Consider the following 27,599-nt stretch of genomic DNA (forward strand, 5'->3'; position numbering starts at 1 on the left):
TACACCCGCCATGAAATAAGAGGGGGGCGTCCCTCCCAACTGTCACACCTATTCCGGGTGTCGCGTGACATTCGCGGTATCACGTACCACGCGCCAAAATCCGCCGCTAGGTTGCGCTGTCATCCCCCGCAGCGTCGTCTGCAATATGAAGATATAATGGTGTCTTTCCACATTTGTTCGACTTCCTTTCTTCCCGCTTTTTTTTTTTTTACTTCTGTTCACGTCACCAACCCGGCTATATGCCCGTATTAGGCCTAAAAAAGAAAGACTGATGACGCCGCGAACGGAAGGAACATACGAAGCAGACGACGCTGCGAAAAGCTGCTGTCGTCTGTTCTATATATAATCCGGATCAGCGACGATGGTCTTGCTTTGGTTGCTACTCTGTCTACTATACTTCTATATGAACCAGAGTATTGGAGCAGGGAAAATGAAGCGGAAATGGATTGGCTTGAATGATGCGATTCCTTTATTTTCTTTTTCTTTTTTTTTATCAGTGTCGCAGGATTGCTGCATGCCTGTTTCCTTTGTGTGCTCGCCGTCGTCTGTATCCGACATAATCCAATTTAATCCAGTTACTTCGCGTCACGCTCGATTGGCTTACCGAGGAGAGGTACGGATATAACGTCTTACTGAGGGTTCGTGTGGGTTATTCTTAGGTACCGAGCTGTAGACCGGTGGGGATCCTACGGAGGCGCAAGCGAGTTATGTCCTTTGCGAAATTATAGTTACAACGTAAGCTGCAAGCATCGCCTCATTCATTTTACGGGCGCACATCCAATTCGTTACTTTCACGAACTTTCAGGAAGCTCCTCAGTAGCAGCCCTCCTCAGAATTCCCTCAACGTCCGTGCAATCGGGCCCAGATTGCCGCCATTGTAGTTTTGTGAACCTGCATAACGGGCCGCGGCTCACTTTGAGAAGACGAACCCTCCTTTCAATCAATAGTCCTTCTCAGTCACACTGCATACCTTCTTACAAAGAAGCTCAGCTTTGGCGTGCCGTATTCTTTCTATATCTGCTCATCCGTCCTTAAAACTCCGTTTGACATTCAATCCCTTTGTCGTGCAATGACACGATCAAAGGTTAGTTCCTCAGACGTATCCCTGGAGTCCTACGCGCGTTGCAGTTGGAAGAGAGAAAACGAGACGTGACAGGATATATGTCTTTCGTAAGAACAAAAGCACATTTGAGGTAGACATCGAGAATTTAAACTTAGTTATCTGTAGACATATACAGTCGGACCTCGTTTTACGAACCCTCGATATACGAATTCCCTCAACTTACGAACGGCTCCACAGGGAACCAAACTTTTTTCGTGTATTTTGACCTCGTTTTACGAACCCTCGATATCCGAACTGTGAACGAATTATTAGGGAACGGACCCAAAGTAGCCAAGCCATTCTGACCTCGATATACGAACGGGCGTTATGAACGTACAGAGGACCAGGCCAATGGACCGGAGGATAATGAAAGTTCCTCAGGACATGCTGCCAAGGTCAAACATACAATGTCCCAACGTCGCTACGTTCCACAAACATGATTCACCATTTCCTGAAAGAATAAATCGGGCGTTTACAGCCGAACGGTTGTGAGTTTGGACCAGGTCTCCGAGATGGAAACATCTTGCCGTTCCAAGAGAAGGCGTTCAGTCCTGACAGCCGGTGACAGGCGTAATATTTGCCGTTGGAAACAGTCTCATCCGCGCGCGATACGGTACTTTGAGGACCGGGTGGATGAGTCAAGTGTCAGACTTCTGTCATCTCTTCTAAACAGGATAGACCCTGCAGAAAGTATGGTGCAAAGCACAATTACGCAGTATTTTCAAAAATAAAATTTATTCAAATTAATTTCCCGTAGAAGAAGAAGTGAGAAGAAGAAGTTCCCGTGTTTTTGTGAGGTATTTGTGCACTGCACTCCTCGGACCTCGATTTACGAACGATTTTTTGAGAAACGAAGGGTGTTCGTAAAGCGAGGTTTGACTGTATAGTGTCGGTAGAATTTATCTGTCATCATTTATCATAATATCACACTTTTGGAAATCAGTTTTCAAAACGCTTCGTCACAATCAACACAGTCTGCGAAACAGTGTGACAGAGTTCCAAGAATTCTTCGTACATATATTCGGCAAGAGAGCGAGACCCCAGTTTTAGATCCCAACATCTTCTGACATTCTCCCTAGCTCAGCCATGGAGATTTATTCTATTGCGAACCTGGAATCATTTTTAAAGTATTCCTGTATCCCTTCATACTTCCTTACCGGTTCGTTGGCTTAGGAGGTAAGAACTCCTATCTGCAGCTATTTAGTTACGGGTGTAATAGGTCTAACGTTGTTCTTCTGCGCTTCGTAATTCCATTTACGATCTAGTGTTAAATACTTTGCCTTCATAACGTGCGGAGCATTAATACAAGAAAACTCACTTTTTTTTTCGGATACGGGCGAGTAGACGTACCGCCATCCAGATACCTCCATCCATTGTTACGTCACTTGAAGGATTGTAGCACCCAATCAGACGCCAACGCGGAGGTACACATATCACCGGGCGCGCAATGCGGGCAATATCACCGGGCGCGGCCATGACGTCCCCACAGTGCTGTAATGGCGACCGGGTGACGTCAGGCAAAAATAGCTCCTCTCGAGGAAACTGCTGCATTGGTTGCGGCGCATATCAGTGGGCGCGGCTATGACACCCCCACACTGCCGTAATGGTTGCAGCGCATATAACTGGGCGCGATCATGACGCCCCCACACTGCTGTAATGGCAACCAGCAGGTGACGTCAAGCAAGATGGCTGCTCTCCAGGAAACTGCCGTATGCACTCTTAAAAATGAACTTCGCCACATAGCACGCTACTAGCAAATCATCATCACATCACGAATGTCAACATTCTCGTCCCTAGTTTGTTGAAAACGGAAGGCGGAGCGTATTTTGTAGCCATAATGCCGTACATAATGGTGCATAATAGGCTCCACCTCCCCTTATCAACAAGTCAGGAGCGAGAACGTTGCCATTGGGGATGATGGTTGGCTAGCAGCGTGCTGTATGTGGTGAAGATACGGACCTATCAGATTCATCTATACAAGGGATGTCACAACCAACAAGTTAAAATCGCCGTTTGGAGCCGACACAGTCGGCGGGCTAGCTTGGTAGAGTTCATAGCCCAAGAACATCATGACAGAATTTACTAGAATTGCTAGTCATAATTGCGTGGCTATATGTATACTATTAAGTTATTGTTGTTGTTGTTACATATTATTGTCACTATAGCATACAACCAAACTCCTTTACAACGAAACTCAGGGAACAGCAAAAAAAAAAAAATTGCAGTAAAGGTATTTTCGTTAAAAAGGATGTCCATTATTGGACCTATAGGGCTCCAGCGGGACCGCAAAAAAAATTTGCTGTAGTGGTATTTTCGTTAAAAAGGTGTTCGCTATAAAAGAGTTTGACTGTAGTTGTCTCGCGACGCAAAGCAACGAGTTATCATGTTATTGTTTACGTTGCTATTTTTCCGCAACTTGACTGCTCGCCAAACCAACAAAAACCGTGATAATTTACCGTGATTTTTTTTTGTAGGTATAGACAGACTCCTGGGAATTAGCTTTATATTTGCTAATATTCAGTGTCCTTACAGGCCGCCGTACCACAGCAGCTTGTTCAACTGCTGGGAGGTTCTGCTGCAGGAAGTAGAAGTAGATTCTCAGGTACCTCCATTCCTTAAAATAGTCAAGAACGATTATCAGTTAACCAGGAACATCCTTGGCAGGTTCACGGCGACATCTCGCGGACACTGGGGCAGCAGCTAGGAGTAATGCTGCTGGAGAAAACTTTTCACCGAAAAATTCAGTCGCGAAAAATATTTCTGCACCGCGAAAGCTTCGAGACAATACTTACCAAAGCTCAAGAACTGTTGAACAAGGTGAACACTCTCTTTTAAGTGGTGATCTGGATCAAGTTAAAGTACCACTGCGGGCTATATCTCATGCTTTCAGTATCCTACCGAATTTACACTGTGCGAATTTATACCTATCGAATTTATAGTCAGCGTACCTGCCTCGCACTTTCTCCTGAAATGCTCTTTCTCGTTGCGACGCTAAAGTGTCATACAATTAATTTCTAGTCTCGTGAAGTATGATGCAATGGGGGTCGATCTCCATCTCCTCATCACAGCTGCTGGCGATCTTCCAACTTCCAACGTGTAGCGGAGAGCGGAGACCGGGCATCATTTTTTTTTAGTCCGCAGTGGCACTCTAAGCTAGCTCTAGGCGCTTCGATGATGCATGCGAAGTGGAGAGCGTTGTCCATACGTTTTGCAACCGGTGTGAGGATAAAATGATCTTTGCAGTGCCACGCAGATTATAGTGCGGCGTACAGGGCAGCGTGTAACGGCCAAGGAACGCAGGGGGAATACTATGACGCCCACAACGCCTACGTCCAACAGCTGGCCGCCACAAACGGCATGTTGGAGAGGTACTACGCCGCCACGTTACCGGCGCTGCTGGACGAATTGCAGGACGTCTACTGTGACCTCAGCGCCGTCATAGCACAGTCTCTACTGGCTGCGGCTCAGCTACTTGCCGACAAAGTGGGTTGAGCCTGAGTGATCCACAACCTTTTGATACAAAGGTAAAACGATGACGATGATCATGTTTCAGGCGCACGAGCAAGCGGAACACTACGAAGCCGTGGGCGCGTCTTGTAACGCGGTAAACGCACGCGCGGACTTGGCTTCTTTCGTGCGAACCTTGAGTTCAGACACGACAGCTCCGTCGGTACCCAGACATCCGTTCCAGCTCCCCAGGGCTGTAGGAGACCAAGACTCGAACACTTCTATAGCATCTTCGGTATGGCATATCATATATATGTCATTCATCACGTCATCTATGGCACATGTTTTACGTATACTGTAAGCGCTTTCTTACGCGAGTTTATTTTTTGTTCTAAGGAGTCCTCTTACCAGACGTTGAGCGAGCAGGTGGTGGTCGACCGACTGGCGACGCTGTCTGTGTCGGGTCGCACGGAAAGCCTAAAGCAAGACATGGCCCAACTGGAATCCCAGATACGACAACTGCAGGAAGCGCTCGACTCACTCATACGCCTACAGCAAAGGTGCATACAGCTATATGTCACCCTCCTGCATGGAAATCAATCATGAGCGGTCAAGGAACAGACATGCGTACCTTCTGCTAATTCTTGCATTTCCGCATCGCCGAAAGTCGTCAGAAAGAATACCAACCAATTCAAAGATAGAAACAAATTGAGAAAACCTCTTGCGCATAACTATATACACTCCCCTTTCGATACTAGCAATAAAAGATACACTGATAAATATTTTCCTTCTCCTTTCGAGCTCGAATTCCGAACGACTCTCCAGAGCCTTCATGAAAGCTCGGGGTCGATAAGTGCCAGCATTCGATTGAGTTCGGTGCTGTTACTCCGATGAATAACGGTCAGCCGCATCGTCACCGGCCGCAGCCATTCATCGCCATTTTTTAAAAGAAGTACCGTATTGCGGGTCCTCCCCTCCGCGGTGCTAATGGCGTGTTGGAAGAGTTTCCGAAGCGACGAGACAAATTACGCTCACGATAAAGGTAAACACTTCGACACTCTGGTCATGTAACGAACGAGGAACCTCGTACGAGCTGGTTGCATATCGTTTTTGGCGGCCACGGGTAAATTTGACGTGCGCGTCTGTGTGCGTTTGCGGGCTATGGTTTTGAATGTTGCCTCGTGGTAGTTTTACGAGTTGTTGAGTGACCTACTGCGATAAATACGAGTTAGTGCGTTGCCGTCTGCGTCGTAGGTCATTAAAAGCACGAAAGAAGTTCAGTGAGGTATCCACTTGTGCTGGAAAACGCGTGGGCGCGCATTGCGCATTTGCAGCTGGTCGGAGGGTTGTTTGAATGATACGCTGAATATAATTGCATTTTGGCGTATTTGAGGCATTTATTTTTGTAACACTCCTTTGTAACGCACATCGTATGTGCGTCGTTGTGCGAGCTACGCTGCTGAGCACATGACATGTTTGCGTTTGAATTTGAAACTCGTGTAAGTTTGATTCCGAAACGCTGTACTTTTGCACCGTACGGTTTTACTAAACCGAGCTGTACTTACTACGGAACGAAGAGCTAGAAATATAGTACGAAAGATAACTATCTGTTTCAAAATTGACTTCACATGCGTTTGTGTGGATGCATTTTTTCAGAAGCTTGGAGTCCAGCCTGTATAACAAGGCCAATGAATTACAGGAAGATATTAGCATGAAGAGGTTCGACCTCCATGTTGCCCAGATACACTTGTCAGCGGTCAGAGCACAGGTGAGTGCGTTATGCGATATTTTCCAGCTTGGCACGCTGTACAGCATAAACAATGAAAATAGAAGCAGCTGAATCATTACACTGATCCCATCTGTAAGCCCAGTGGAGCCACCTGTACCCATGTATAGTTAATGAACTGTTTCCTGAGAATGGGTGCGGCCTTGCACCGTTCCAGGAAGAGGCACATGCATTGTTTCCTGCAGTAATACATATTTTTATGGGGACTTGGGAGAGGGTGACGGAGGCTCTTTCTCAGCGACAGATTTTAGGTTAGTGATAACTTCTGAGGACCAGGTCGCTTCTGAGGTTCAACATGATGCCTCGTAATCTGGAAGAATAGTTGCGCAATCCCTTTAAAGCATCGAAGTCATATCTGTTGTAGTAACACGCTTGCAAAACCAGTGGAAGGCAGATGCCAGCTTAGTGTAATTGGTTAGCACACTCTACAGACAATCGAGAGGTGAGTGGATGGAGCCCCACCGCTCTGTGTGGCTTTTTCGACGACTGCCGTATTTCAATTGGTCGTGTCTATTTTATTTTCATTTGATGCTTCTTGTCTGGGTTGGGTGTGCGGTTTCAGTTTTGGCTCATTAGCATATCAGAATTCGGGGATGGATATTTTAACACGTGTTTCAGGATTTCTGAAACGTTGAAATGGCTTTGGAATTAGGAGAAGTCTCTCAATCTGCTATCTCACTTTTGTCCAAAATCCCCTAATTATAAAGTTAATGAACGAATTTTAGGTAATTAGTCATCTTGTAATTGCACAATTTTGGACGTCTGTCTGGGCGTAGAATTCAACTGCAAAAGCGACATCTATGCCGCTCTCATTGCTTTTCTTATAAAAATTCTGTAAAGGCTAAGAAAATACACCCCGTATAGATGATAAATATAGCTATCTTGGAAGTATGTGCAAATATTTGGAGTTTGGTTATATAAATATGCTCTTTGTCATCACTTCAGTTACATAACTGTTTGCTTCGTATTGGCTTCGGGTCTATAACTTACAAAAAGTAAGGATTGGGATAGAGTTTGAGATAAGTGTTCACTTTGGTCTTAAAATTATCACTCGTACAGGTCTAGTAAGGTGCCATCGGAGAAAGGTCCTTTTAAAGTTCTCGCCTGGTATGAAAATTATTTATGCAGAGTTGACGAGGTCCTTTGACTTCCAGTTTGACCTGTTCCGAGGGAAGGAAGCCGACAGCAGTAGCGAAGAGAAGAACTGTCGAGAGCGCAAGGTGCCCTCGACTGGTGGTGGTGGCGGTGGAGGCGGCGGCACCATCAAGAATAAGTGGCTGAAGGCTTTCCGAAGCCTCAAGACAGGCAACTCTGCACCTGGGGTTTCGGACAAGTAAGCCTGCTGTTCACTTGGCTTTTGTTAGCGTTACATAGCATAGGAAGATGAACACACACAGTGTGATGAACACACACACACAAAGTGACCAAAGAATCAGCGGGACAAGTACCATATAAAGCAGGAGGCTGATAAGAGGAGGGAGTCAAGCGTGTAAGAGTGATGTAGCGTCGCAGTATGAGAGAAAATTGTGTTATGTTACGTAAACTGTAATGAGCTCTCGTAAACATATTTTTTGTATAGACTGCAGTGTTTTGTATGTCGAGGGTATTTCAATATGCGTCGCTGTCGCTGATAAGACTGTAGGTGGCATGGCCGCGTCAGGCACAATGTGCCTTTTGCCATGCCCCCAAATGCAGTAATGTCTCGAATAAAATGTTTGAAAAATAATAACATCAATAATAATTGAGTACGACACACTGAAGACGATGTGATATGCAGTAGATAATGCAAGGTAATATAGCCATACAGGGTAGGAAATTATAGCAGCATTATGTGAGCATTACAATGGTGTTGCTACCCAAGTCCAGTTGATACTTTTAATCAGCATGCATACAAATTAAAATTGAGTCTAATTCCTATGTACGAATGCGATTAGACCCAAAATGTTGCCAAGGGAAGTAAAATTTGTATTGGTAATGCGAATACTGAGGAAAGTCGGTGTATGGGATCTTTTCTCTGCCAGCACAACTCTAGAAATGACTGAACAGGAAGCCTTCGACCTCTTATGTCATATAGCGGTCAAACAAATAAAGTAGTAATTTATTGGTGTGACTACTCCATGCATTGTGAAAATATGTTGAATTCTGTAAAGGCCTAGCTGCTACCTATAAAGTATTGCCCACATAAGCTGTTTTCCCAGTATGAAGCATGATCATCAAATTTCTCCTCCGGGAATGAAATTCAATGCCGTCACTGCTCTTCCTTGTATTTCCTTGCTTGCTGAATTGTAACATTATGGTTTGCTTTTTCATTTTGTCTCTTCTTAGGCAAGAGGCACAGGAGAAGAAGATGGGTAGCAAAGTGTCCAATGCAAGCGCAGGAGGTTCCTGGGACACGGGGCAGCATGTCTTCCAAGAGTACACGTACAAGAAGGTATCTGCCTGTGATGTCTGCAGGGAGATACTCCGAGGTCAGTCCCACGGGCCGTTTCTCTGTCTATTCCTGACTGCTGTGCCAACGTCAATTTTGTTTAATTGTACTATCATTGGGCCGCATCATACTTTAAGAATGTTACACATGGGCTTGCTACTTTGGGCTTTTGACACCGTTCTATTTTTTTATTTGTCTCCTTTCCCTTGCAGCAGCCATTACGAGTAGGTTATATGATGGTACATCCCTCTTCCTCCTTTCCCCCATTTATGAAGGGTGATTGTTTGGGCTTCAAATAAGGGGAAAAGGAATTGAAGTGGACCATGTGCACTCCTGTATGGTCTCGGCACTACACTCTAAAAACAGAACTTCACCGCATAGCACGCTGTGCTCCAACCATTGCCGTGAATGATAGGGTTATCGCTTCTGATTCGAAGAGAGAGGGGGGCGTACGCCTTTTTGTGGCAATTTTCATATATCCAAATTGCCACAAAAAGCCGTACGCCCCCCCCCCCCCTCTCTCTTCGAATCAGAAGCGATAACCCTATCATTCACGGCAATGGTTGGCGCACAGCGTGCTATGCGGTGACGTTCTGTTTTTAGAGTGTAGTGACAAAACAAGACTAAGCCAACGTAGCCACACACGTAAACGACTCGACTTTTCGGATAGTACTGAAGCGAGGTGTCGTTATCGCCATTCTGCAAGTGGGCTTCGCCTCATTACATTCAAGAGTTAGGTGAAGCCCACTTCACGTTACTGCCATTGTTCTTTTGGTGTGCGGCTCCATTCTGCAAGTCGGCTTAACCTCATTACTCTCGAGCCTTAGGTGAAGCCCGCTTTACACGCTTTAGTAAAGTATGAGTAAATACACGAAAGTTCACAAATTTTGTGAGCTCATGGTCAACACTATGCTCTGGGCATTGCAGGTTCCAGTAAATGCACTCCCAACTTTGAGAGTTATGTTCAGTAACAGATGGAAATATGTGCAGTTTCTAAAAAAAATGCAGGAAATTCACATTGTAAACATCGAAATGAAGAGATGCACACAAAGCAGGCTATATGAAACATGTTGACTAACTCTCAATGCAGTTCATCCCACTAATGCAGTCTACCATACACAACAGAGGGGGACCCTTCTCTCACGATATGTTATGCTGGTTGAAAAGGCTCACATGTTTGGTGTAGAACATCATCTAATGAGCGCAATACCACAAAATATTTCACCACGAGGTATTCAAAATTATTCAAATTCCATTCGCCATCTGAAGAGATTATTAGGATTCGATTCGCGGTACAAGTGAAATATTTGTAAACTATTCGCAATGGTAAATTTTGCTATTCGCCCAACTCTAATTCACTTCCATACCAGGTGACAGACGTTAAATAACAGTATCATACCCCTCCCAAAAATCACGTGCTCGCAGAGGGCTCTTCGCATTGTTTTTGGCATCATCACGCCACAGAGAGGGGGAAACAGTGTGGTACTGGTGCGGTGCGTCACCCCCTTTCGTCGCGTCACCCCCTTTCGTCGCGTCACCCGGTGCTGACCGTGACCCCTAGTGATGCCACATGGCCCCTATTTTCACCTCCTCTCACGCACAGAGACACACTGCCATAGCGCGTTATTTCATCCAGTGATATCGCGATGTTGATTGATCGATTGATATCATTTATGTGCGTGATATATTGTGACTTATTTATGTCATTACGTGCAACGTTATCGACACATTGACCACTCTCACAACGGTGTAATCTGTCATTGCAGGCCACGTGCGACAGGGCTTGAAGTGCAAGTTGTGCAAGTTTAACGTCCACGCCGAATGCCAGGAAAAAGCGGGAAGGTGTCAGGTGCGTAGACGCTGAGTAGCGCCGCCGTAGTCCTTTCGGCTGTCACGAACGCTCTGATCACTACAGCTGTGTCACGCGTGGAACCGAAAAGGCGTGGATCTCTGTCGCAATTTTGTGATTTTGCAACCTTAAGAGACGTTGCTGTAAGCACTAGGATGTGCGGAAGCCAAGATGGAAGCCCGATTCTGAGGTCCGTGCTTCTTAGCTTGTGTTGTCCGCGCCATAAGAGACGCGTGTGCTGCACCTAACGAAGTTGAAATTGCCCCACTCGGAGGCCTATCCTGCACTGTTTGCCTCCTCGCTGGGAAATGGATACTGTGTGATAGAACAGGGGGGGCATTCCTCAGAGCACTACCCTGCAACTTTCTTCTCTTTTTTTTTTTTCTTGTTTTGGAGTTCCATTTTATTCTTCAAATCAGAGCGCTTGTAATGTATCTACTGTTATTATGGGGTAATTAGCTAGACAATAATATGCTCCAACTTTTCGTTCTACAGCGTGGGACAAAAGTTTACGGAACACGGCACCGGCGTATTTCTTCATCTCTCAGTATGTGTGTTTGCTCCCGTTTGTTGCTAGGGTGTCGCTACCACAGAGAAACGCGACACCCAGGTGTTCCGTAAACTTTTGCCCCAAGCTGTTCTTCTCAAAGCTTGTGAAAGCTTTCATCGCAAGGGCACATTCCGATGTTTGCATTGTGCACGTTTCTTGCTTTGCTCTGAACAACAAACAGTCAAGCTTGGCATAAAAATAGACAATGTCAGGTTGTGTTTGCAGTAAAGGTGTTCTACGGTTAAAGGTGTCTTTCAAAGGGGACACAAGATATGAATCTTCACTGCTGATGTTGTGTTTTCCCTGTTGCTTTTCTGTTTCCTGGGGACAGAAAAAAAAGTGCAAAAGCTGTTCATTTATTTTTTATTACAGGAAAGCCTACAACTCCACATTTGTGGCATAACGTGTTGTATCTTATGTTGTTTTTTTTGTGCTTGTTGTACACAGCTCGTCTAGTGGAGCCACTGCGGTCACAAATCTTCGTAAGCCTTCGTAACCCCAAGTTGCTCGTGTTAATCATCAGTGATCATGGTGTTCCTAACGGCGCATTATTTGTTCTAAACGCTCGTGATACTGCACTGCCCTATAAGTAGGGAGTGACTTTTTCGGGTTAAACCCGATTTCTCCCCGAATTCCAGTCACTATGAAATCTTCAAGTGAGGTTTCCACTGCAGATGAACAAAGGTTGCCACGTGTAACACACGTAAGAATGGGTCACTTACTTTTCCAAGAAATACACCCATGTGTGTCAACACTGTCTATGCCTTCGTAGATTACCGCTGGAAGTTCACGATCCCGCAAAAAAAAAAAAAAGAAAAAAAAAAGAGAGAGAGTTTAGGAAGGGCTTAATATACAAGAGGAGAAACAAAAACACCCGATAACACCAGAAGGCACAATTATCGCCCGATTTCTCCCCGAATTACAGATTTAAAAATAGCGGCCCGATATTTACCCCCCGAATCTGAGAAAGGCATTTAACCCGAAAAAGTCACTCCCTACCTATAAGTGTCCATAGTCATGTCTGCCTCGTGTGTGTGTATGTGCAGAGTTGCTGTTTGTAACTGTTGTAACCCTTAACAGCTAACACTGTGCCTGAATTGTTGCAGCCTAAACCACGCTTGTTACGACGGCAAAAGTCGGCCTCGGACATCGAGACCAAAGTCATTGCCGTGGAGCCCGACGAAGATAGTAAGTCTGGCTTTCTGTGATAGCTTGTTTGATGCACTGAGTTATGCAGCAAAGAAGTCTTCAGTTTGAGGCAAAATTTTATTTTGCTACGTGCCCGTGACAATTTAAGCAGCTTTACGATTGCGTAGAATGAGTATTCTTCTGTTGCTGCATTTTGCTACTGATTTTATGCTTTTTCGTTTCTTTTCTTTGGTGCTGCGCTTCATCCATCAGCTGTGGTAATGGGAGCACGCCGCTCGTTGGTTGGCTGAACATCGGCTTAACGTCGGCTGCTATATGCTTGCCATGCGTGCTGTGTCACTCATGGGTCTTATTTGTGGTTGCTAAGCTTTGCCAAGTGGTTCTAGAACAGCTTGAAGAGCCGACTGAAGACATTGAACCTTTGGTTAAAATATTCGCACCTGTTGTTTATCGCATCAAAGGTTGCTCCGGTGCGCTCGCTTATCTAATTTGGCTGGGCATTGATTAATTGATCAGTGCATTAATTGTTGCTCCTAAATGTTCCTGCCAAGTAATCAGGAAGACCAAGAAGCACATACGTATGTTCAGAGCTAGCTGAATGCAATGAAGAATCATTGTAAAAGTACTTTTTGTGCCTGTTCCTCATCCAAGCTATGTAGGTACTGTTCCCATTTCTGCACCATTAAGGAACACTCCAGGAATTGTTAAGTACATAACCCATTCTCTCATGCACATACAAACGAATCAAAAAGATGACTGTCCAGCCAGACATGTGGTAGCATTTATACGGTGCGATAGAGGGGTAGCACAGTAGCAGTACAGTTGACTTTTCTTTACTTTGTCCCAGTCTTATGTGCGCTGTGTATCATGCTTCACGATGCATATTCATAGTTTCGCTAATCCTGTATACAGGGGCTTCTGTGTTTACTCACATAAATATGTGTAAAATGTGTGTTTCGTACACAAGGACTGCTTGGCCCTATTCTTGTGGTACTGTTCTAGATAGCTCACCACAAACACTTGCTCATTTTACTGATAATCCACGACTGCTCACCTCAAATAATCGTGCCGTCTAACCTCAAATTTTGATTTGAACATAACATGATTGGTCATCTCTGGAACGTCACTCTGTAAGCACAGTTCAGTTGATCTTGTGTTTGCACAACACTGTGTAAGAAAGGAATGATCTTGTACATTCTCATCTGTTATCTTGTTCTTTCAACTGTGACTGTATATTTTGTTTTAATTCTTCGGTTGTGTAATCTTTCTGTCTGTTGTCTGTGCTGTTATCTCTTGTGTTTGTTGCACTTCTCTATCTCAGCTCTTTGACTGTGCCGTTAAAATGTTGTCAGTGATGTACTAGGTGTGCATGTTAAAAGATGTGAGCTATGCAAAACATTTTAGTACCATTTTATTTGTGACCCTCCAGCGACAGTAGTGGATGAGAATATGTATGAAGGAAATACAGGTACGTTAATAAACATGCGCAGGAGTCAGCCGTGGGAGGTTGGTCCTAAGCAAGCGTGGCGGTACATTATGTTTAGCCTCCAAATATTTGCCGTACATGCTGAGCTGTCACACCCAGCTCCAGTATATGTCTCCTAAAGAAAAAAAAAATATGCATTTGTTGTGTAAAGGCATGATCAGAACTTCAGGCAGAGGTCTGTTACACTGGGTTATGCTCAGGTACAGACAGTAATCTAGTACAGTGCTACTGAAGCGTGATACTGTGGTAGTGTATGTTGCAAGTTCAATAAAAAGTTTGAGCGTGTAGCGATACTTTCTGCTTTTTTATGCTGCTTTACAAATTGAACGTTTTTAATTTACGTGACTTTAATGTATACCAGCACAAAAAGATGATTTCTCAGAAACAGCACCAAGACTTAGGTTCTTCTGTGCAGCATGTTTTCTACTCCTGACTTTCTGCTTTTGTTTGTAGTTTGGCTTTGCTTTTTATGTTACCTGTCATGTACTTGGCTGTTGATACCACTTGCTATCTCTCTCTTGTGGCTTAGCAGGGCTTCTTGCCACGCTCAGGTTTGCTCGCTTAGTGCTCACTGCATTTTGTCTGGGAGCTCCGCGGGTAATCTCCCAGTTGAGTGCTGTTGCCGGTGTTGAGCAAAAGGGGCAACTTTCAGAACTGAGCGGAACCGTCGGCAACGGAGCAGACGCGGTGGACCCCATCTACCAGCTGTTGAAGCAGGCAGGGGACCTGGGCAGCTCTCGTCGTGGAATGGGGGACAAGGAACCCGGAATGCTGGGTCCTCGCGGAGGAGGGGACAGCATCGCGTCCAGCATGGCATCCCTACAGCAGCGGCGGCCGCGCTCCAATGCGTCGTCATCCGCATCGTCCTCCTCCTCCCATATGTTAACTGTTTCCTCTCATCCGCACCATTCTTCGTCGTCTGGTAAGTCGAGAAGTGCTGTTTCGCTCGAAGTGCTTTTTCTAAGCTTATTCGCAAGTGCTCTAGAACCTTGCTCTTACCATCTCCAAGAGTGGGAATGACAGAGTAGCAGCACCGGTAATTTGGAGCATTGCTCGAGGTTATCATTTGCCTTCAGTGCCAGAAGAGCTCTGTCTCGTCCCTCAGCCTGATCGATTGATCCCTTGAATCCGTTAAGCGAATTTTTTTTTTTTTTTTTCACAGTGTGATGAATCTGCTAGGTTGGCATGTGTTTTAAGGGCTAACTAACTTGCTTGACATCCATCTTGCTTATTCTGTTGTGTCTGCTCTCCTTTGCACTGGCATTTGTGAAGAAAACTGGAAATTCGTATGTTTTCCGCCATTTCTATGGGTGCAGTCATGAACGTATTAATCGTGCCCTGCTTCTACCATGTAACAATGTACCTTTCTGTCTCATCTCCGTCACATGGCTATCCTGCTTTGCATTTTTCTTTTCTCGTTCATACCGACCTCGTACAATAGCCATAGGTGTTGTGTCCACCCTCTGCTTCCAGTTGCTGATATGGCCTTCGCTAGAACAAGGTCCCAGAAACCTTACTTGCTAAAAACCACAGATGGGCAATAGCTTAACTGTAGCCATGAACTACTTCCAGAAGCTGTGGCATAACTGTTAATTTGGCTTCATTGATGTAGCACTAGTCAGTACTACTTTTGTGCCTGCTGAATGTGATTAGAGGATTTTAACAACAAAAAAAAAAAAAAAACGGCCTAGAGCCTGGCGTCTAAACAAATAGAACCCGGCCCGGCAAGGCCCGGTGACTCGGCAAGTAGATCCCGGCCTAGTATTTCCAGCAGCGACGTACGCGTTTCTGGCGATTATCAAACAAATTTTTAAGTAAATTTATAAGGAGAGGAGACAAACATACACGTGATGACAGTTTAACACCGTAACCGCACGAGACCAAATTAAATCCAGAACGCACGCGGGCATATGGGCGTTATCATTACATTGTCAAGATTTTGTGGAGGTATAGGATGCTGCCGACAAACTCCTTCTCCCAGTCCCTACCCCTCTCACTAAGCTTTGCCAAAGTGATTGTGAAATACGTGAGGAGCGAGGGGCAATGTAAAGTGGCTTTGAGGATGTTCTAGGCGGTCAAGTCATATGCGTAATGCAGTATCCCTTGCTTGTCTTTGCAAAATCTGCACAGGAATGACGCAAGCGCATGATGATATGAATTAATGCATCTCCATTGTGTGGAATTAGCTGTGTGGCCCGGCTGGGCCTGACTCTCGGAAACATATTTGTCGGCCTGGCCCAGACCGCGGTGGTGGCATATTTTAACGGCCCGGCCAGGGCCGGGTTGGGGGCCCATGCAGGGCTCTACCCTGGACTGCACCCTTAGAAAGTCCCTGTCCCTGCATGCTAACAAATTTTAACATTTTGAAATGTTATTCATTATTAGCTTTTCTTTTCTTTTTCTTTTTTTTTAACAAAAATGTCATGTCCCACTAGCAAAGGAAATACAGCTTTACACTGGCTCTTGCCATTATTAATTTTTTGCTGTGTGAGTAACATCTTGGAACTTGTCCCCATAATAAAAACACTTCCTGGGAATGTGCAAATAGTGGGAATTTCCAGCATAAACCCATCTTTCTATTCAGTGGGCCATTTTCTCCAGAAGTAGCGTGCCATCTCTTGCTGCAACCAAAAATGGTTATAAACCAAAGCATGTGGAAGCAGCTCATGCTTGAGCCTTTCTCCTTGCGACATCTTGGCTGACTGAAGGGAACCCAAAAAGAATTCATGCAGTTCGAACTAGATTGGATTGGAACTAGATTGGAGTGGGGTTCCTATCGTGAACAGATTGAGTACCCAAGACAATTTGTTTTAACCAATGAGTGCGGGAGAGGGCAAGCAAGCACGCATGTGCATCTCCTCCATTCTTATATGGATATGGTCCATTGTCCTCGTATAACCTCAGCAGTTCAGAGTGATATCTAGACATCCTCTCAAGAGGAAGCCCTGTACAGTATACAGGGTGGTCCACTACCCATGATAGAAATTCATAGTAAAACACGTAGGCCCAGGAGAGACATGCGGTCAAGGGATTTTTTTTTTTTCTGACAGTAACTTTTGCCACAAATTGTAACACTTTTATTTCATTTCAATTCACAAAGTTAATTCCTTGAATTGAACTCAGAAATTTCTCCAGGCAACCTAACGTTTTATTTGCGTAAATGGGTTCCCCGTGGTAATTTTACTCAGTATAGCACATAATCCCACTTGTAATGCAATAACAATTGTCGAAATAAATTTGCCGAGGATCCGTGGAAATGAGCCCTTGGCTCTGCCTCTTTTTTGACGGTGCCTCTTAGTTTGAATGCAAAGCTGCGTAGAAAGGAGATTACATTGGGGAAAGGGTTACAAGCCGTCGGGTGACCTCATTTTTGATAAGATAGCCCTGATTCCCGCACTCACCGTGCGTGTTTGTTCCGTGGGTAAGGCTTGTAACCCTTTCCCCCCCTCGTGTGGCGTGTCAATGTAAACTCGTTTCTTTGCAGATTTGCACTCAAACTACGAGCCGTCAAAAAAGAGCCGGAGCCAAGGGGCTCATTTTTACGGATTTTGGGGGAATTTATTTCAGCAATTCCCATTGCATTACAAGTGGGATCATGTGCTATACTGAGTAAAATGACCACGGGGAACCCATTTCCGCAAAGAAAACATTAGGTTGCCTTTGGAAATTTCAGAGTTCAATTCAAGAAATTACCTTTTTCAATTGAAATGAAATAAAAATGTTACCAATATGTGGCAAAAGCTATTAGCATAAAAAAATCCCTCGACCGCATGTCTCTCCGGGGCCTACGTTTTTTTACTATGAATTTCTATCGTGGTTGGTGGGCCACCCTGTATATTACTTCGTAACAAATTTGATCTATGTTTGAGAATTTCACTATTTGCAATGCTTACCTCTTTGTTGCCTGATTCGGATGAACACAGCAGTGCTTTTTGTGCGTCTGCACATGTGACGTCTGCCTTTTGATCAGCAGCAGCAACTTTTGTATCTGTTGTGGTGCTTGACATGTGTGTGATCATCACTCTTTCCCTTCCTTCCTTTTTCTTCCGCTGAGCAGCGCAGCGGCGCAAGAAGGGCTCTAAGGTTAACAAAGGTTTGGTGGAAGCTGTTGACGATGTAGGTTAATATCAAGCTTCTCTACTCGAAAACCACTGAGTAAGAACCTGGCACACATTCACCCTGGCTCTCGTAGTTGCTGTCTGTATTCACGTTTAAAATATATATATATATTGCTTCCGTAGATGTTGAGCGTAGATGCTTTCTTCTGCGCTACATGTATACTAGGTGCTACTGTACTTACAATAGCTTGTACTTGTACTATTAGACAAAATCGAGTTCTGGTACTGTATAATAATGCTGTGAAAGCTCGGATTGCAATGGTAAATTTGAGCATGTTGAATGCCTGTAATTATGCCAAAAACTTGAACCTGTCTGTGCACTACATGTACTAAAAATTTTTTTTTTTTTTTTTTTAATTCATAAGCTGAGCAGAAAGTGCTTTTCTAAGTTTATTTGTTTGCATTTTTTTTAAAGCGCAGTTAGTAGCACCCTAAAATAAGGCGTAAATTGGATAGGCCCATTTTCTGTGCGAAGCAGTGTGGCGAAGCACACACTGTGCCACCCTGTCTTTTAAACGGGACTGCATTGGTTGTGCATGTTAGAACAGGGCCATCCCTGTATATATAACAGATTTTGTGTTCAAGTAACTGCACTGCAGTAACTATATATATATATAGGCATACATATTGTATTTTTAAAATATTTTGCAACATGAAGTCAACTTCACATTCATAACTTTCTCATAATTATATAAGGATCACATCGCTAAGCATATCATAACTAAATACGTCGCCTTAATTTTCACATAGTTACTATTGTTCGCGTTTCCACCTATCTCTCTGTTTCACATTGGTCTTTAGCGCTTAGTCATCCACGCGTACATAGCAATCTCTTCTTCAGACTCCATGCTAGCATTCTGCTGCTTCATTTTGGTGTTCTCGTAGGTGCATCTTGGTTCTCTGCAGCATGCTGGTACTACGACAAACATTTAACCCGTGTGTATGGCATCCGCTCATTTTTTTCCCCCTTCCCCATAGCTCGCTGGAGGCAGATAGTCTCAGGTAGTGTGCTAAACCTTTTTTTAATGCAGCATTTTATGTCTTTTACTTTGCTCATGCCTTAGCTTATAGGGTGAACCAGCTAGACTTATGTACTGATGTTACTGCATTCGCATATCTCGATGCAGTCCCACTAGCAGTGCAGGAAGTTACGCTGTATCCACACTGTGAGATACTTACAGGCTGTAGGCCAAAGGCTTGGCATCTTCTGCTGCGATCATAACAGCTTTCGACATGAAGCATACATCTAGCTGATTAGACTGCTAGGGCTAGTTGGTGTCACAGCTTGAAGACCTGTGCACGCCCATAAATTGAGCCTAATTTATCTGCCTGTTTAATTCTGCGACAGTGATTAGTGCAGTAGGTATCTCCATTCCTGTGCTCAGTATTTTCTACAATAGTGTGCAAAATTTGCTTTGGGACTGATCACAATTTGATCATGGAGGTGGCTGGTGGCTGAGCATTGTATTCGATACGTAAATTATTCAGGATTATATAAAGCTGTAAAGGTTCAACTATCCCAAGGCCTGAGAACCAAAAAAAAAAAAAAAAACAGGCAGGCAGGCAAGCAGGGCATGTAACTTGCACATATCACGATTAGCCTATCAGCTTGAAAAGTATCTTCTGTATGAGTACGGCTTCAATTACAGTGCCTTTCACAACACTTCGAAGCATAACGCCGCTACTTCGAAAGCAGAAGTTCCGTGAAAATTACTCGCTGTTTTTGCCATGCTTTCGCGCATGCAGCATGAGTTACCCCTGCTGATGTGTAGCACGACGTAGCATTGAAACTGCATTGTATGTCATTCAATTAAGTGTATGTAAGTATGCAGTGTACGTGACAGTCTTTGAATGCTACACTTGTACGAGGTCTCCCACTACAAGAAGAGTTTGTTTGTTACACTGAGGCCTGCCTAGGAACACCACGAAGACGAGAACGAACTGCTACAACTAATGACTACCACGAAAGGCTACGCTGTGTAGTCCGTTCTTGTCTTCATTACATTTTTTTAAGGAGCATGGAAAGGTGAAAAAAAGAAAAAGTCTGGAGGTGTAGAAATTAGGTGTACAAGCACCGCACAAAATTTGGCAATAGTGAGTTCGCACAATGCGGCATGCAATCGTCGTGGTGTGCAAGAGTGCTTGCAATCACGGGAAGGGGGGGGGGTCGGAAAAGGTCCCTCCCTCGGCTGCCAGTCTGCACCACATCACGTCATCCGCTTAATAGTGAGGCGCATGACTTTTTTTTCTCTTGGAGCAGCAAGAGATGACTGCTGCTGCACGCGCTCTCTGTAACAAGTTTTGTCAGGAGATGCATTCTTCCCACAGGAAATCTTGTGTGTGACAGTTCCTAATATTCTGGTACCCCGATATCATGTCACGCGGTAAAAAAAAAAATGTACGTTAGAGTTGCCTTCCATGCTCTTTTAACTGTATCCGAGCCTCATGGTTAGCGGAATAATACGAGCCTTCTGTTGAACTTTTCTAGTGCGTACAGTCTTAAGAAAAAGGTGTAGTTAAAATGCGTAGGTTGTATGTCGCCCCTAAACATGTGGTGCTGACGCAAACAGAATCCTGTACCATCCTCTCTTTCACTCCTTGCAGCTCCACACAGTCCGCAGCGCAAGAAGCTGTCGCTGCGCATGAAGAGCTTATCCCTGGACAGCCCCGAGTCAACGGAGCATGCACATCGCAGGCGGCAGCTTACAGGTCAACCCAATTCCTCCCATGGGAGTTCACACAGCCAGTGTAATGACACACACTCACTCTACATTCTTTTCACCTCTCTATGCCCGCACCCGTACTGGGCCCTTCCCACTGACACCCACGGCGCTTACATCCGCGAAATCCGCATCCAACATGCCGAGCATGCGTTACTTTGCGAATCAAATACGTATTTCAAGTGATCAATGTTCGATTCGAATTCAAGGACTGGAATATCCTCACACCCCTGAAAATAAGAGGTTCCGTGAAATTCTACGTGGAACGAAAAATTCCGCGACTAATTCCGAATTCTGCGAAATTTCGTGGAATCGCGGAAACACCGAGTCCCTTAGTCACGAATGCCTTTCATTTGGAAGAGGCTGTTTTTCAACGAATTTCTCTGAAACCTAAACCAATGCTGGTACCTTTCTGTACTGTATGTTGTTGGCGGACGTGATCAGTAAGAGCCTCTTACTCATGTATACCGTCATGTCGGGACTCATGACATGATGAGCTGCAGGATGATGTGCGGAACATAATGTCCAGCTGCCGTTCTCCTTCCTTTGACCGTTCCAGCATGTTCCAGACCTGTCTGTGGCTACAGACAGGTCTGTTACGCTTCCTTGGTCCATTTTTATTAATGCATGACCCCCACAATGTCTCACCAAAGCCCCCTGCACACTGTCACGACACCCACTTTCTCACTGCCGTAAAAACTCCCTCTTTTTAACTGGTCTGCTTTTCAAGAAAAGACTGATCGTGACGTAGTTTGCTTTTTTTGTTTTTGTTTTTTCTCAATAGCCCCTCAAAGTCCAGTTCATGGGCGGCGTCAGCTTCTGAGTGCACGTACGGTACGCATGAGTTCTGTCGACCTCCCGGACGACAATGAGAAGTCCCTCAGCAGTGCCTCCACCTCTCCATGTCCCTCTCCCGTAAGTTCATTTCCTTCGCCTTTCTGTGTTTCAGTCTTCGAAGGTGGATGAGCAGGAATGGAACTCTCATTGGTTGAGCTGCAAAGGTTCTAATACGATTTGAACGAGTTTTTGCGTATTTCGTGGCTCATGGGCCATGAGGCACCCCAATTGTCATCACCGAAATAAAGTTTAACTGGTTTGCTTGTTCATTTGTTAACAACTTCCTATTAAGTGGTGTGTGTAAAGTATGTAAAGTGACAAAAGCTTTGTGAACATCACAGATAATGAAATAGTGCTAATGAACAGCTGCTTCTGCTTTGTCCCCTATTCCTTAATGCGATAGCATTACATTAGAATAAGTATGCCATTTGGTACTCAAGGAAAGACAACGCTGAAAGCATACTGTCGACGTCTGATTTTTTGGACTCTGTTGGGATCGCGCAAAAGTCTGATTAATCGAGCAGTCCGAAAAAACAAATTTCTCTTAAAAATAAAACTTGCTCTTGCTTTGTCTACGCTTTCCTCACGCGCTTCCAGCTCTGCCTGATAACATCAGCTTCTATTTCCCGAAGCGATATTTCGTCACTGTGCACGGACAGAGGCGCCGCTGTCATCAAGTCCGCAAGTCGGCTTCACCTAACGAACGCGTGCTCTAGGTGAAGCTTGCTTTACAGCGCTGTCGCGCGACTTGCCGGCGGACAGCAGGGGCTGGGGCCTTCTGAATCAAGCAGTTTGCCAGAAATGAAGACTCAAAAGCGTTATGACAGACCTCTTCTACTCAGAGGAATGAAAAATGAAGGATTGTTGTCTATTTTCTTGCCTCAATATTTTTGTAGGTTGATTCTAGTGATACAAATTTCGGATGATACCAATATTCTCAGTCACCTCAAGAGAGAGATTCGCTGGTTGGGAAATATCGAGCGACTGGGCTGCACTGCGTCCGAAATTTTTGACATTCTTGTACATCAACTGCATGAGACCCGCGGCCGTTCCCCAAGCGAGTCCGAAAAGTCTGGGTCCGAAAAATCGGTCAGCGATTGTAGGTCTTTAAAAAATAACGCTCGTTTTGTGCGGGTGATCTGTGGAACATGCAAAGTACTACATATTGGCAAAATAGAAACTGCAAAGAAAACGTACGTGGTCACAAAAATTCAGCAAAATTGATTTGATGAATGGTTGATCTGCTCCGTAGATGGGAAAAAAAAAGATGTAGCAAACGTCGATGCAATGCTGCTCTCCTCATGTTTGTGTTTCATCTCCAATGTGCACCCTTACTTTTCTCTGCTTAGAAACCGCATCGCCTTCTTCCAACAAACCTCTACGTAGTGCTCTATAACTTCCGTAGTCGTCACCAGGACGAGCTCGACCTCAAGTACGACATTCTGGCATCCTTTCCTTTGTGTCTCCGTATTTTCCAAATCCAAGTCGTAACAGTCGTAATATAAATGATTCTTTTTTTTTTTTCAGAGCTGGAGATACCATGACTGTTATCGACACAACCGATCCCGACTGGTGGCAGGTAACGAAATCATCCCGAAAATTTTAGATGATGAAGCTTTCAGCAAAGAGGACGATACCCTTTCGGCTTATATATAATTCAGATAATAATCCTTCAGCATCAATGAAAAACAATTTGCTGCTGAAGTTGACCTGTTTCGAATCTCAATCATGATTAAAATCAATCATGATCAATTGGTAATTAAAATGGTTTCAGGGCAAGTGTTTGGGCAAGGTTGGCTTCTTCCCTTCCAAATATGTGGCAAAGCTACATCCTGGTGAGCGGGCCTTGCAAGTGCTACATACCATCCAAGTGCTTGAAGGACAGGAGCCCGTCAAGTTGCTGCGGGATCAAGTGAGTGATTGCTTATTAGTTATTATATTACGTAATTAAGTTTGTTGTAAAATAATTCTGCATGCCTTGGCAATAGCGCACATTGCTGAATGTCCGCGGGCACATGGCTACTGATGTTTTAAATTCGATTTGACTGCGTGAATGATAAAGGTTTCTCAAAATTCTTCCAGCAGTGCATTGCATTTGGATGTGTTTCGTGGTTTACCAAAGTGCTTGTCTGTTTTGCCAAACGTGTGATGGACCATGGAAAGGGTGAGTCCTCGGGTGAGTCCATTGATGGACTCGTCCGAGGGGTGTCCTTCCCACCCCTGGATGAGTCCATTTTAATTTGACCTTGAAAATTTTCGGCTCTTTCGAAAACCATGTTTGGCATCCTTTGACCTTGTTTGACGTTGTTTAACCTTGTTTGACCTCTAACGTGGTCTTGAATTAGTTCCGGTCACCTCCACCAGGGGCGTATGTAAATAATGTTTTCGACAGAGGTTCTGTGTACCAGCTAGCATGTTTCCAACAATGGACTCCTGTACCATAGGGGGTACCCTGTAGGAAGAAACATTGTGAAGTGTTCATTGTATTATTTGTGATAACGATGGGATGATGATTTTTTATTATAATATATTGACTACACAAAGCCCACAGTTTCATGTAGCCCGCAAGCCGCTCACATTTTGTATTCCAATTTTTTAAAGCGATTTTTGTTATACGTTTTGCGTGTTCTTTACTATGTAACTTGTTTTATGTTTTTATTAAGCTTTGTTGCTCGTGTAAGAAACGACCTCTCGTCACAAGCAGCCATATTTCTCACACTCGCAACGTTTCTCATCACGTCATTTATATCCAGATCGTCATCCAAGTGGGTGATGAGGCTGATGGCAAGGTGCTCGTACGGACGGGGCTCGGGGATAAGGGACTGCCCTGCCCGATAAAGTACCTGCAGGAAATATGAGGTGTCAACTAGCACCGTGACGAAGTCTTGGAGAACCCCCGTTCGAGAGGCATGCGTACCATCTCATGCGTGCAGGCACGCGATTTTTGCCTCGACAATCACCCCGCCCGCAGGCACCTGCGGGCTCGAAGTCGGGCCAGCGCGCGCACAAAACGCAAGCTGGTTATGTGGTGGGAGCAGAAGGCCTCTGCACCTCCAGCATGCCGTGGGAACATGTGCTCCAGTGCAGACGGGAAGTACATTCCCGCTACTGTGGACAGGTGTTTTTAGCAAATGTGAATTTTATTGTGTGTGTTGAGAGACTTCTTTCAGCGACGTGTTACTTTATTTATTTATTTATTTATTTGCGTATTGTATGTTTTTTTATTAAGCGCAGTGCTAGATGAATCTGTCGCTTAACATTTGAATTTTTAAGTGCTTGCGTAAGTTCCTATTGTTATCATATGGAGATGTACTATTACATATCACTTCGTGAAATGTTTGGTTAAATAAGCCACGATTTTTGGCCCTAATGAACGTTTCTAATTTCAGTAATTGTGACCTGCCCTCAGGAAATAAAAAATTCATTCTTTTTTGCGTAATTATTTTACGTTTGAAGCACAGCTGAGGGAGGTGTAAATGAACTAGATTTATCAAAGTTGAGGCTGGCTGGCCATGCAGTATGTTGATGTCATTGTCCTCTGCGAGCACACATGTACGTTCTAGTAGTTTTTAATGTCACATGTCTTGCTTTGTCATTTCTGTTTACTCCGTTGGTACTGACAGAATTACCAAAGTCTAGCATTGTAAGATTTTGAGCTCCCCGGCTCAGAGTCATATTCGCTACTCCGCAGTGAGTGTGCGACCCGTATGCATGTCTACATGCATCATCGTGTACAGTCTGCATGACTTCATTCATGACAGTCATCTGTAATTACATTGTTGTTGAAGTGTTTAACTTGCACGTAGCATGTAGAATTTGCAAGAACGCTCTCCAGAATTGTATTTTGTCAATTTCATCTGCACTCAATTAGTATGAGTTCTACCTCTTAGCTTCGAACTGCAGCCTTCAAAGTTTCAAATTTTTCAGGGTTTCTGGGATTGTGGAAGATCTGTTTTTAATTTTTTTTTTTTTTCACAACATTGCAATGTGGACGGGGTGAATCTCATTAACTTCTGTGATGCTCTCTTCAAGAATGGAGCTGCTGTAAATTTATTTGAGGTGTACCTGCCACAATTTGGCTGACAAGCAAGAGTACACTGTGCATATTTTTAAACAATGGGGGTGTTCAGTTTCTCACTATTTTTAAAAACCTTGTCGTGTAAAAAAAGTTCATGGTACTCCTGCATGTAACAGGGTCGGAAACGTCGAGCATTAATTCTAGTTTCATTAGGTCACTTATTCGTGCAATGTTTAACTTGAAGCATTTTTACGTGCAATATTTTTTTGTGAAGAGAGCGATGCATTTTATACACGTTTTCTTGTAGTATTTCTGATTGAAGTTTGTAAAATTTGTCCAAGTGAGGGATAATTTGAAGTGTTGATGCTGTTCCTCACTGATGAAATGCGCTGGATAGGATAATTGCCTTATTTATTACCTGGAGAATACTGATATAAAAAAAGCTGTTCTATAGATTTTTTAGTCTTTTATGTTTGCAGCTGTTGGTCTTTTTTTTTTTTTAATACTATTGTATGTGCTTGGCTTTCTGCTACGCCTGAGTACACACATGTTCATTGAAGCTGACACTAGTAGCCCACGAAAACAATTATCATAAGTCTGTGTAGTTTTATAACGGCACTTTTGAAATTTTTGTGACTAACTTTACATCATAGAATGTTTCGGGGGGAAGAAGCTAAAACTAATGTCAGCTTTAGTGAAATATGCTGTCTCTGAAGATCCCCAGTTATTGCATGTGGGAATATAGACCAAGTCATTCGTCATAAGCACAATTCATCAGAACTGTGGAGTGTGTGTCGGAGTAACTGCACCAAACATGATGAGCTTTCATAGCCCTTGTGGTACTCTATCGTTATGGTATGTACCTCCAACACTTACGATTCTACCAACAGGAATGAGACCAGAGACAAAGACAAAGGTAGCGTACTGAAGAGTGTCGAATTGTTTTAACATCCTCTTGTACAGGTGATATTTTTATATAAATAAGAGTGTGCCTGAGTGGTTTCCTCTGAAATCTCTAAGCCAGGGTCGTCCGAAGGTCCTGCTGTTACTAATGATACGTTAAAATCTGTTTTTACAAAGACGCTGTTGTTGGTGATGCAAAGTCCAAGGAGATTATATAATGCAGTTAGAGTGCTTTGAATATACATTTTACTCTTTGTTGAACTACTTTCCAGATGTGCATGTATTTTTCCTCCCTACAAACATTTTGTTTCTTCTTTCATTTGAGTGATTTGTGAGAATCAGGAACAGAAGCGTTTCTGACATGATTTCTTTTTTATATATATATATATATATATATATATAGGAAAGTCTTGTCATTTAATGCCCATTTTGGCAGATATTTTTTGTGTATTCTCAGTTTAGTTTAGACGACTTGTTGGCACTGCATTTTCTCTTGTTTGCTGGTACTTGGTATGTGCTATCATTTTGTACTTCACAATAATGCTGTCTGTGCAGCCCTTCAGAAGAAAGATCCTGTATTGCTCCCTGCATGAAAGAGAACTCTGTGTCATCCTTGTGAAGTCTTTCCTGTGTTTGAGAGATGATGTTCCAATTGTTATGAATCTGCACCTTTGCATGTGAAGCTAGTCCAGCACTACTTTTATTCTGGAGGTATACGCTTTATAGTTGTAGTAAAAGAAAAATGGGAGACTCAATATGTCACTTGTGTATGCTATGGCAGGTTTTGTTTGTACATTTTTTTTCTCAACTGCACAATGAATTAAACAATTGAAAATGTTGGTTTCCTTCCTTGTCCGCCTGTGCTTTATGCTTCGTATATTTGAATTGGGTATCGTTGCACTTCTCATGGGCAACTGACAGAACAGGTAGGTCATTTTTTTTAAATCTGAATTTAAAACAAATCAAAACGAGAGGACCTTGTTCTCCCATAGAAGCGTGAAACTGATCAGAACCCATTCACTCGAACAGGTTAAAATCGTTCGTAGCATGTGAAAAATCGGAGCATTTACTGAAATCCCCAAACGTAGTTCACGTTTCGTAATGGACTCGTCCGGGGGTGGGAAGGACGCCCCTCAGACGCGTCCACTAATGGACTGATCCAAAGGGATGTCCTTCCCTCCCCCGGGGTGAGTCCATTGATGGACT

At 44.0% G+C, this 27,599-nt stretch overlaps 1 protein-coding gene across 3 annotated transcripts in view; it reads left to right on the plus strand.

The window, feature by feature from the left end:
* LOC135390906 (uncharacterized) overlaps positions 1 to 27,238 on the plus strand; it is a 130,803-nt gene extending 103,565 nt beyond the window's left edge. For 2 of the 3 annotated variants that reach the window (XM_064620880.1, XM_064620879.1), the window contains 17 exons: positions 3,635 to 3,704; positions 3,767 to 3,919; positions 4,346 to 4,585; positions 4,656 to 4,844; positions 4,946 to 5,109; positions 6,206 to 6,317; positions 7,490 to 7,668; positions 8,661 to 8,803; positions 10,530 to 10,612; positions 12,269 to 12,350; positions 14,450 to 14,719; positions 20,520 to 20,663; positions 21,420 to 21,550; positions 22,822 to 22,904; positions 23,000 to 23,051; positions 23,247 to 23,384; positions 24,226 to 27,238. In XM_064620880.1, the coding sequence (XP_064476950.1) occupies positions 3,635 to 3,704; positions 3,767 to 3,919; positions 4,346 to 4,585; positions 4,656 to 4,844; positions 4,946 to 5,109; positions 6,206 to 6,317; positions 7,490 to 7,668; positions 8,661 to 8,803; positions 10,530 to 10,612; positions 12,269 to 12,350; positions 14,450 to 14,719; positions 20,520 to 20,663; positions 21,420 to 21,550; positions 22,822 to 22,904; positions 23,000 to 23,051; positions 23,247 to 23,384; positions 24,226 to 24,330 (2,338 nt within the window). In that variant the 3' untranslated portion in view covers positions 24,331 to 27,238. The remainder of the gene's footprint in view (positions 1 to 3,634; positions 3,705 to 3,766; positions 3,920 to 4,345; positions 4,586 to 4,655; positions 4,845 to 4,945; positions 5,110 to 6,205; positions 6,318 to 7,489; positions 7,669 to 8,660; positions 8,804 to 10,529; positions 10,613 to 12,268; positions 12,351 to 14,449; positions 14,720 to 20,519; positions 20,664 to 21,419; positions 21,551 to 22,821; positions 22,905 to 22,999; positions 23,052 to 23,246; positions 23,385 to 24,225) is intronic. The other variant, XM_064620881.1, reaches the window with a different exon arrangement.
* Positions 27,239 to 27,599: the final 361 nt, after the last annotated feature.

This window comes from Ornithodoros turicata, chromosome 4 (assembly GCF_037126465.1).
Source record: "Ornithodoros turicata isolate Travis chromosome 4, ASM3712646v1, whole genome shotgun sequence".
In the NCBI taxonomy this organism is placed as follows: Eukaryota; Metazoa; Arthropoda; class Arachnida; order Ixodida; family Argasidae; genus Ornithodoros; species Ornithodoros turicata.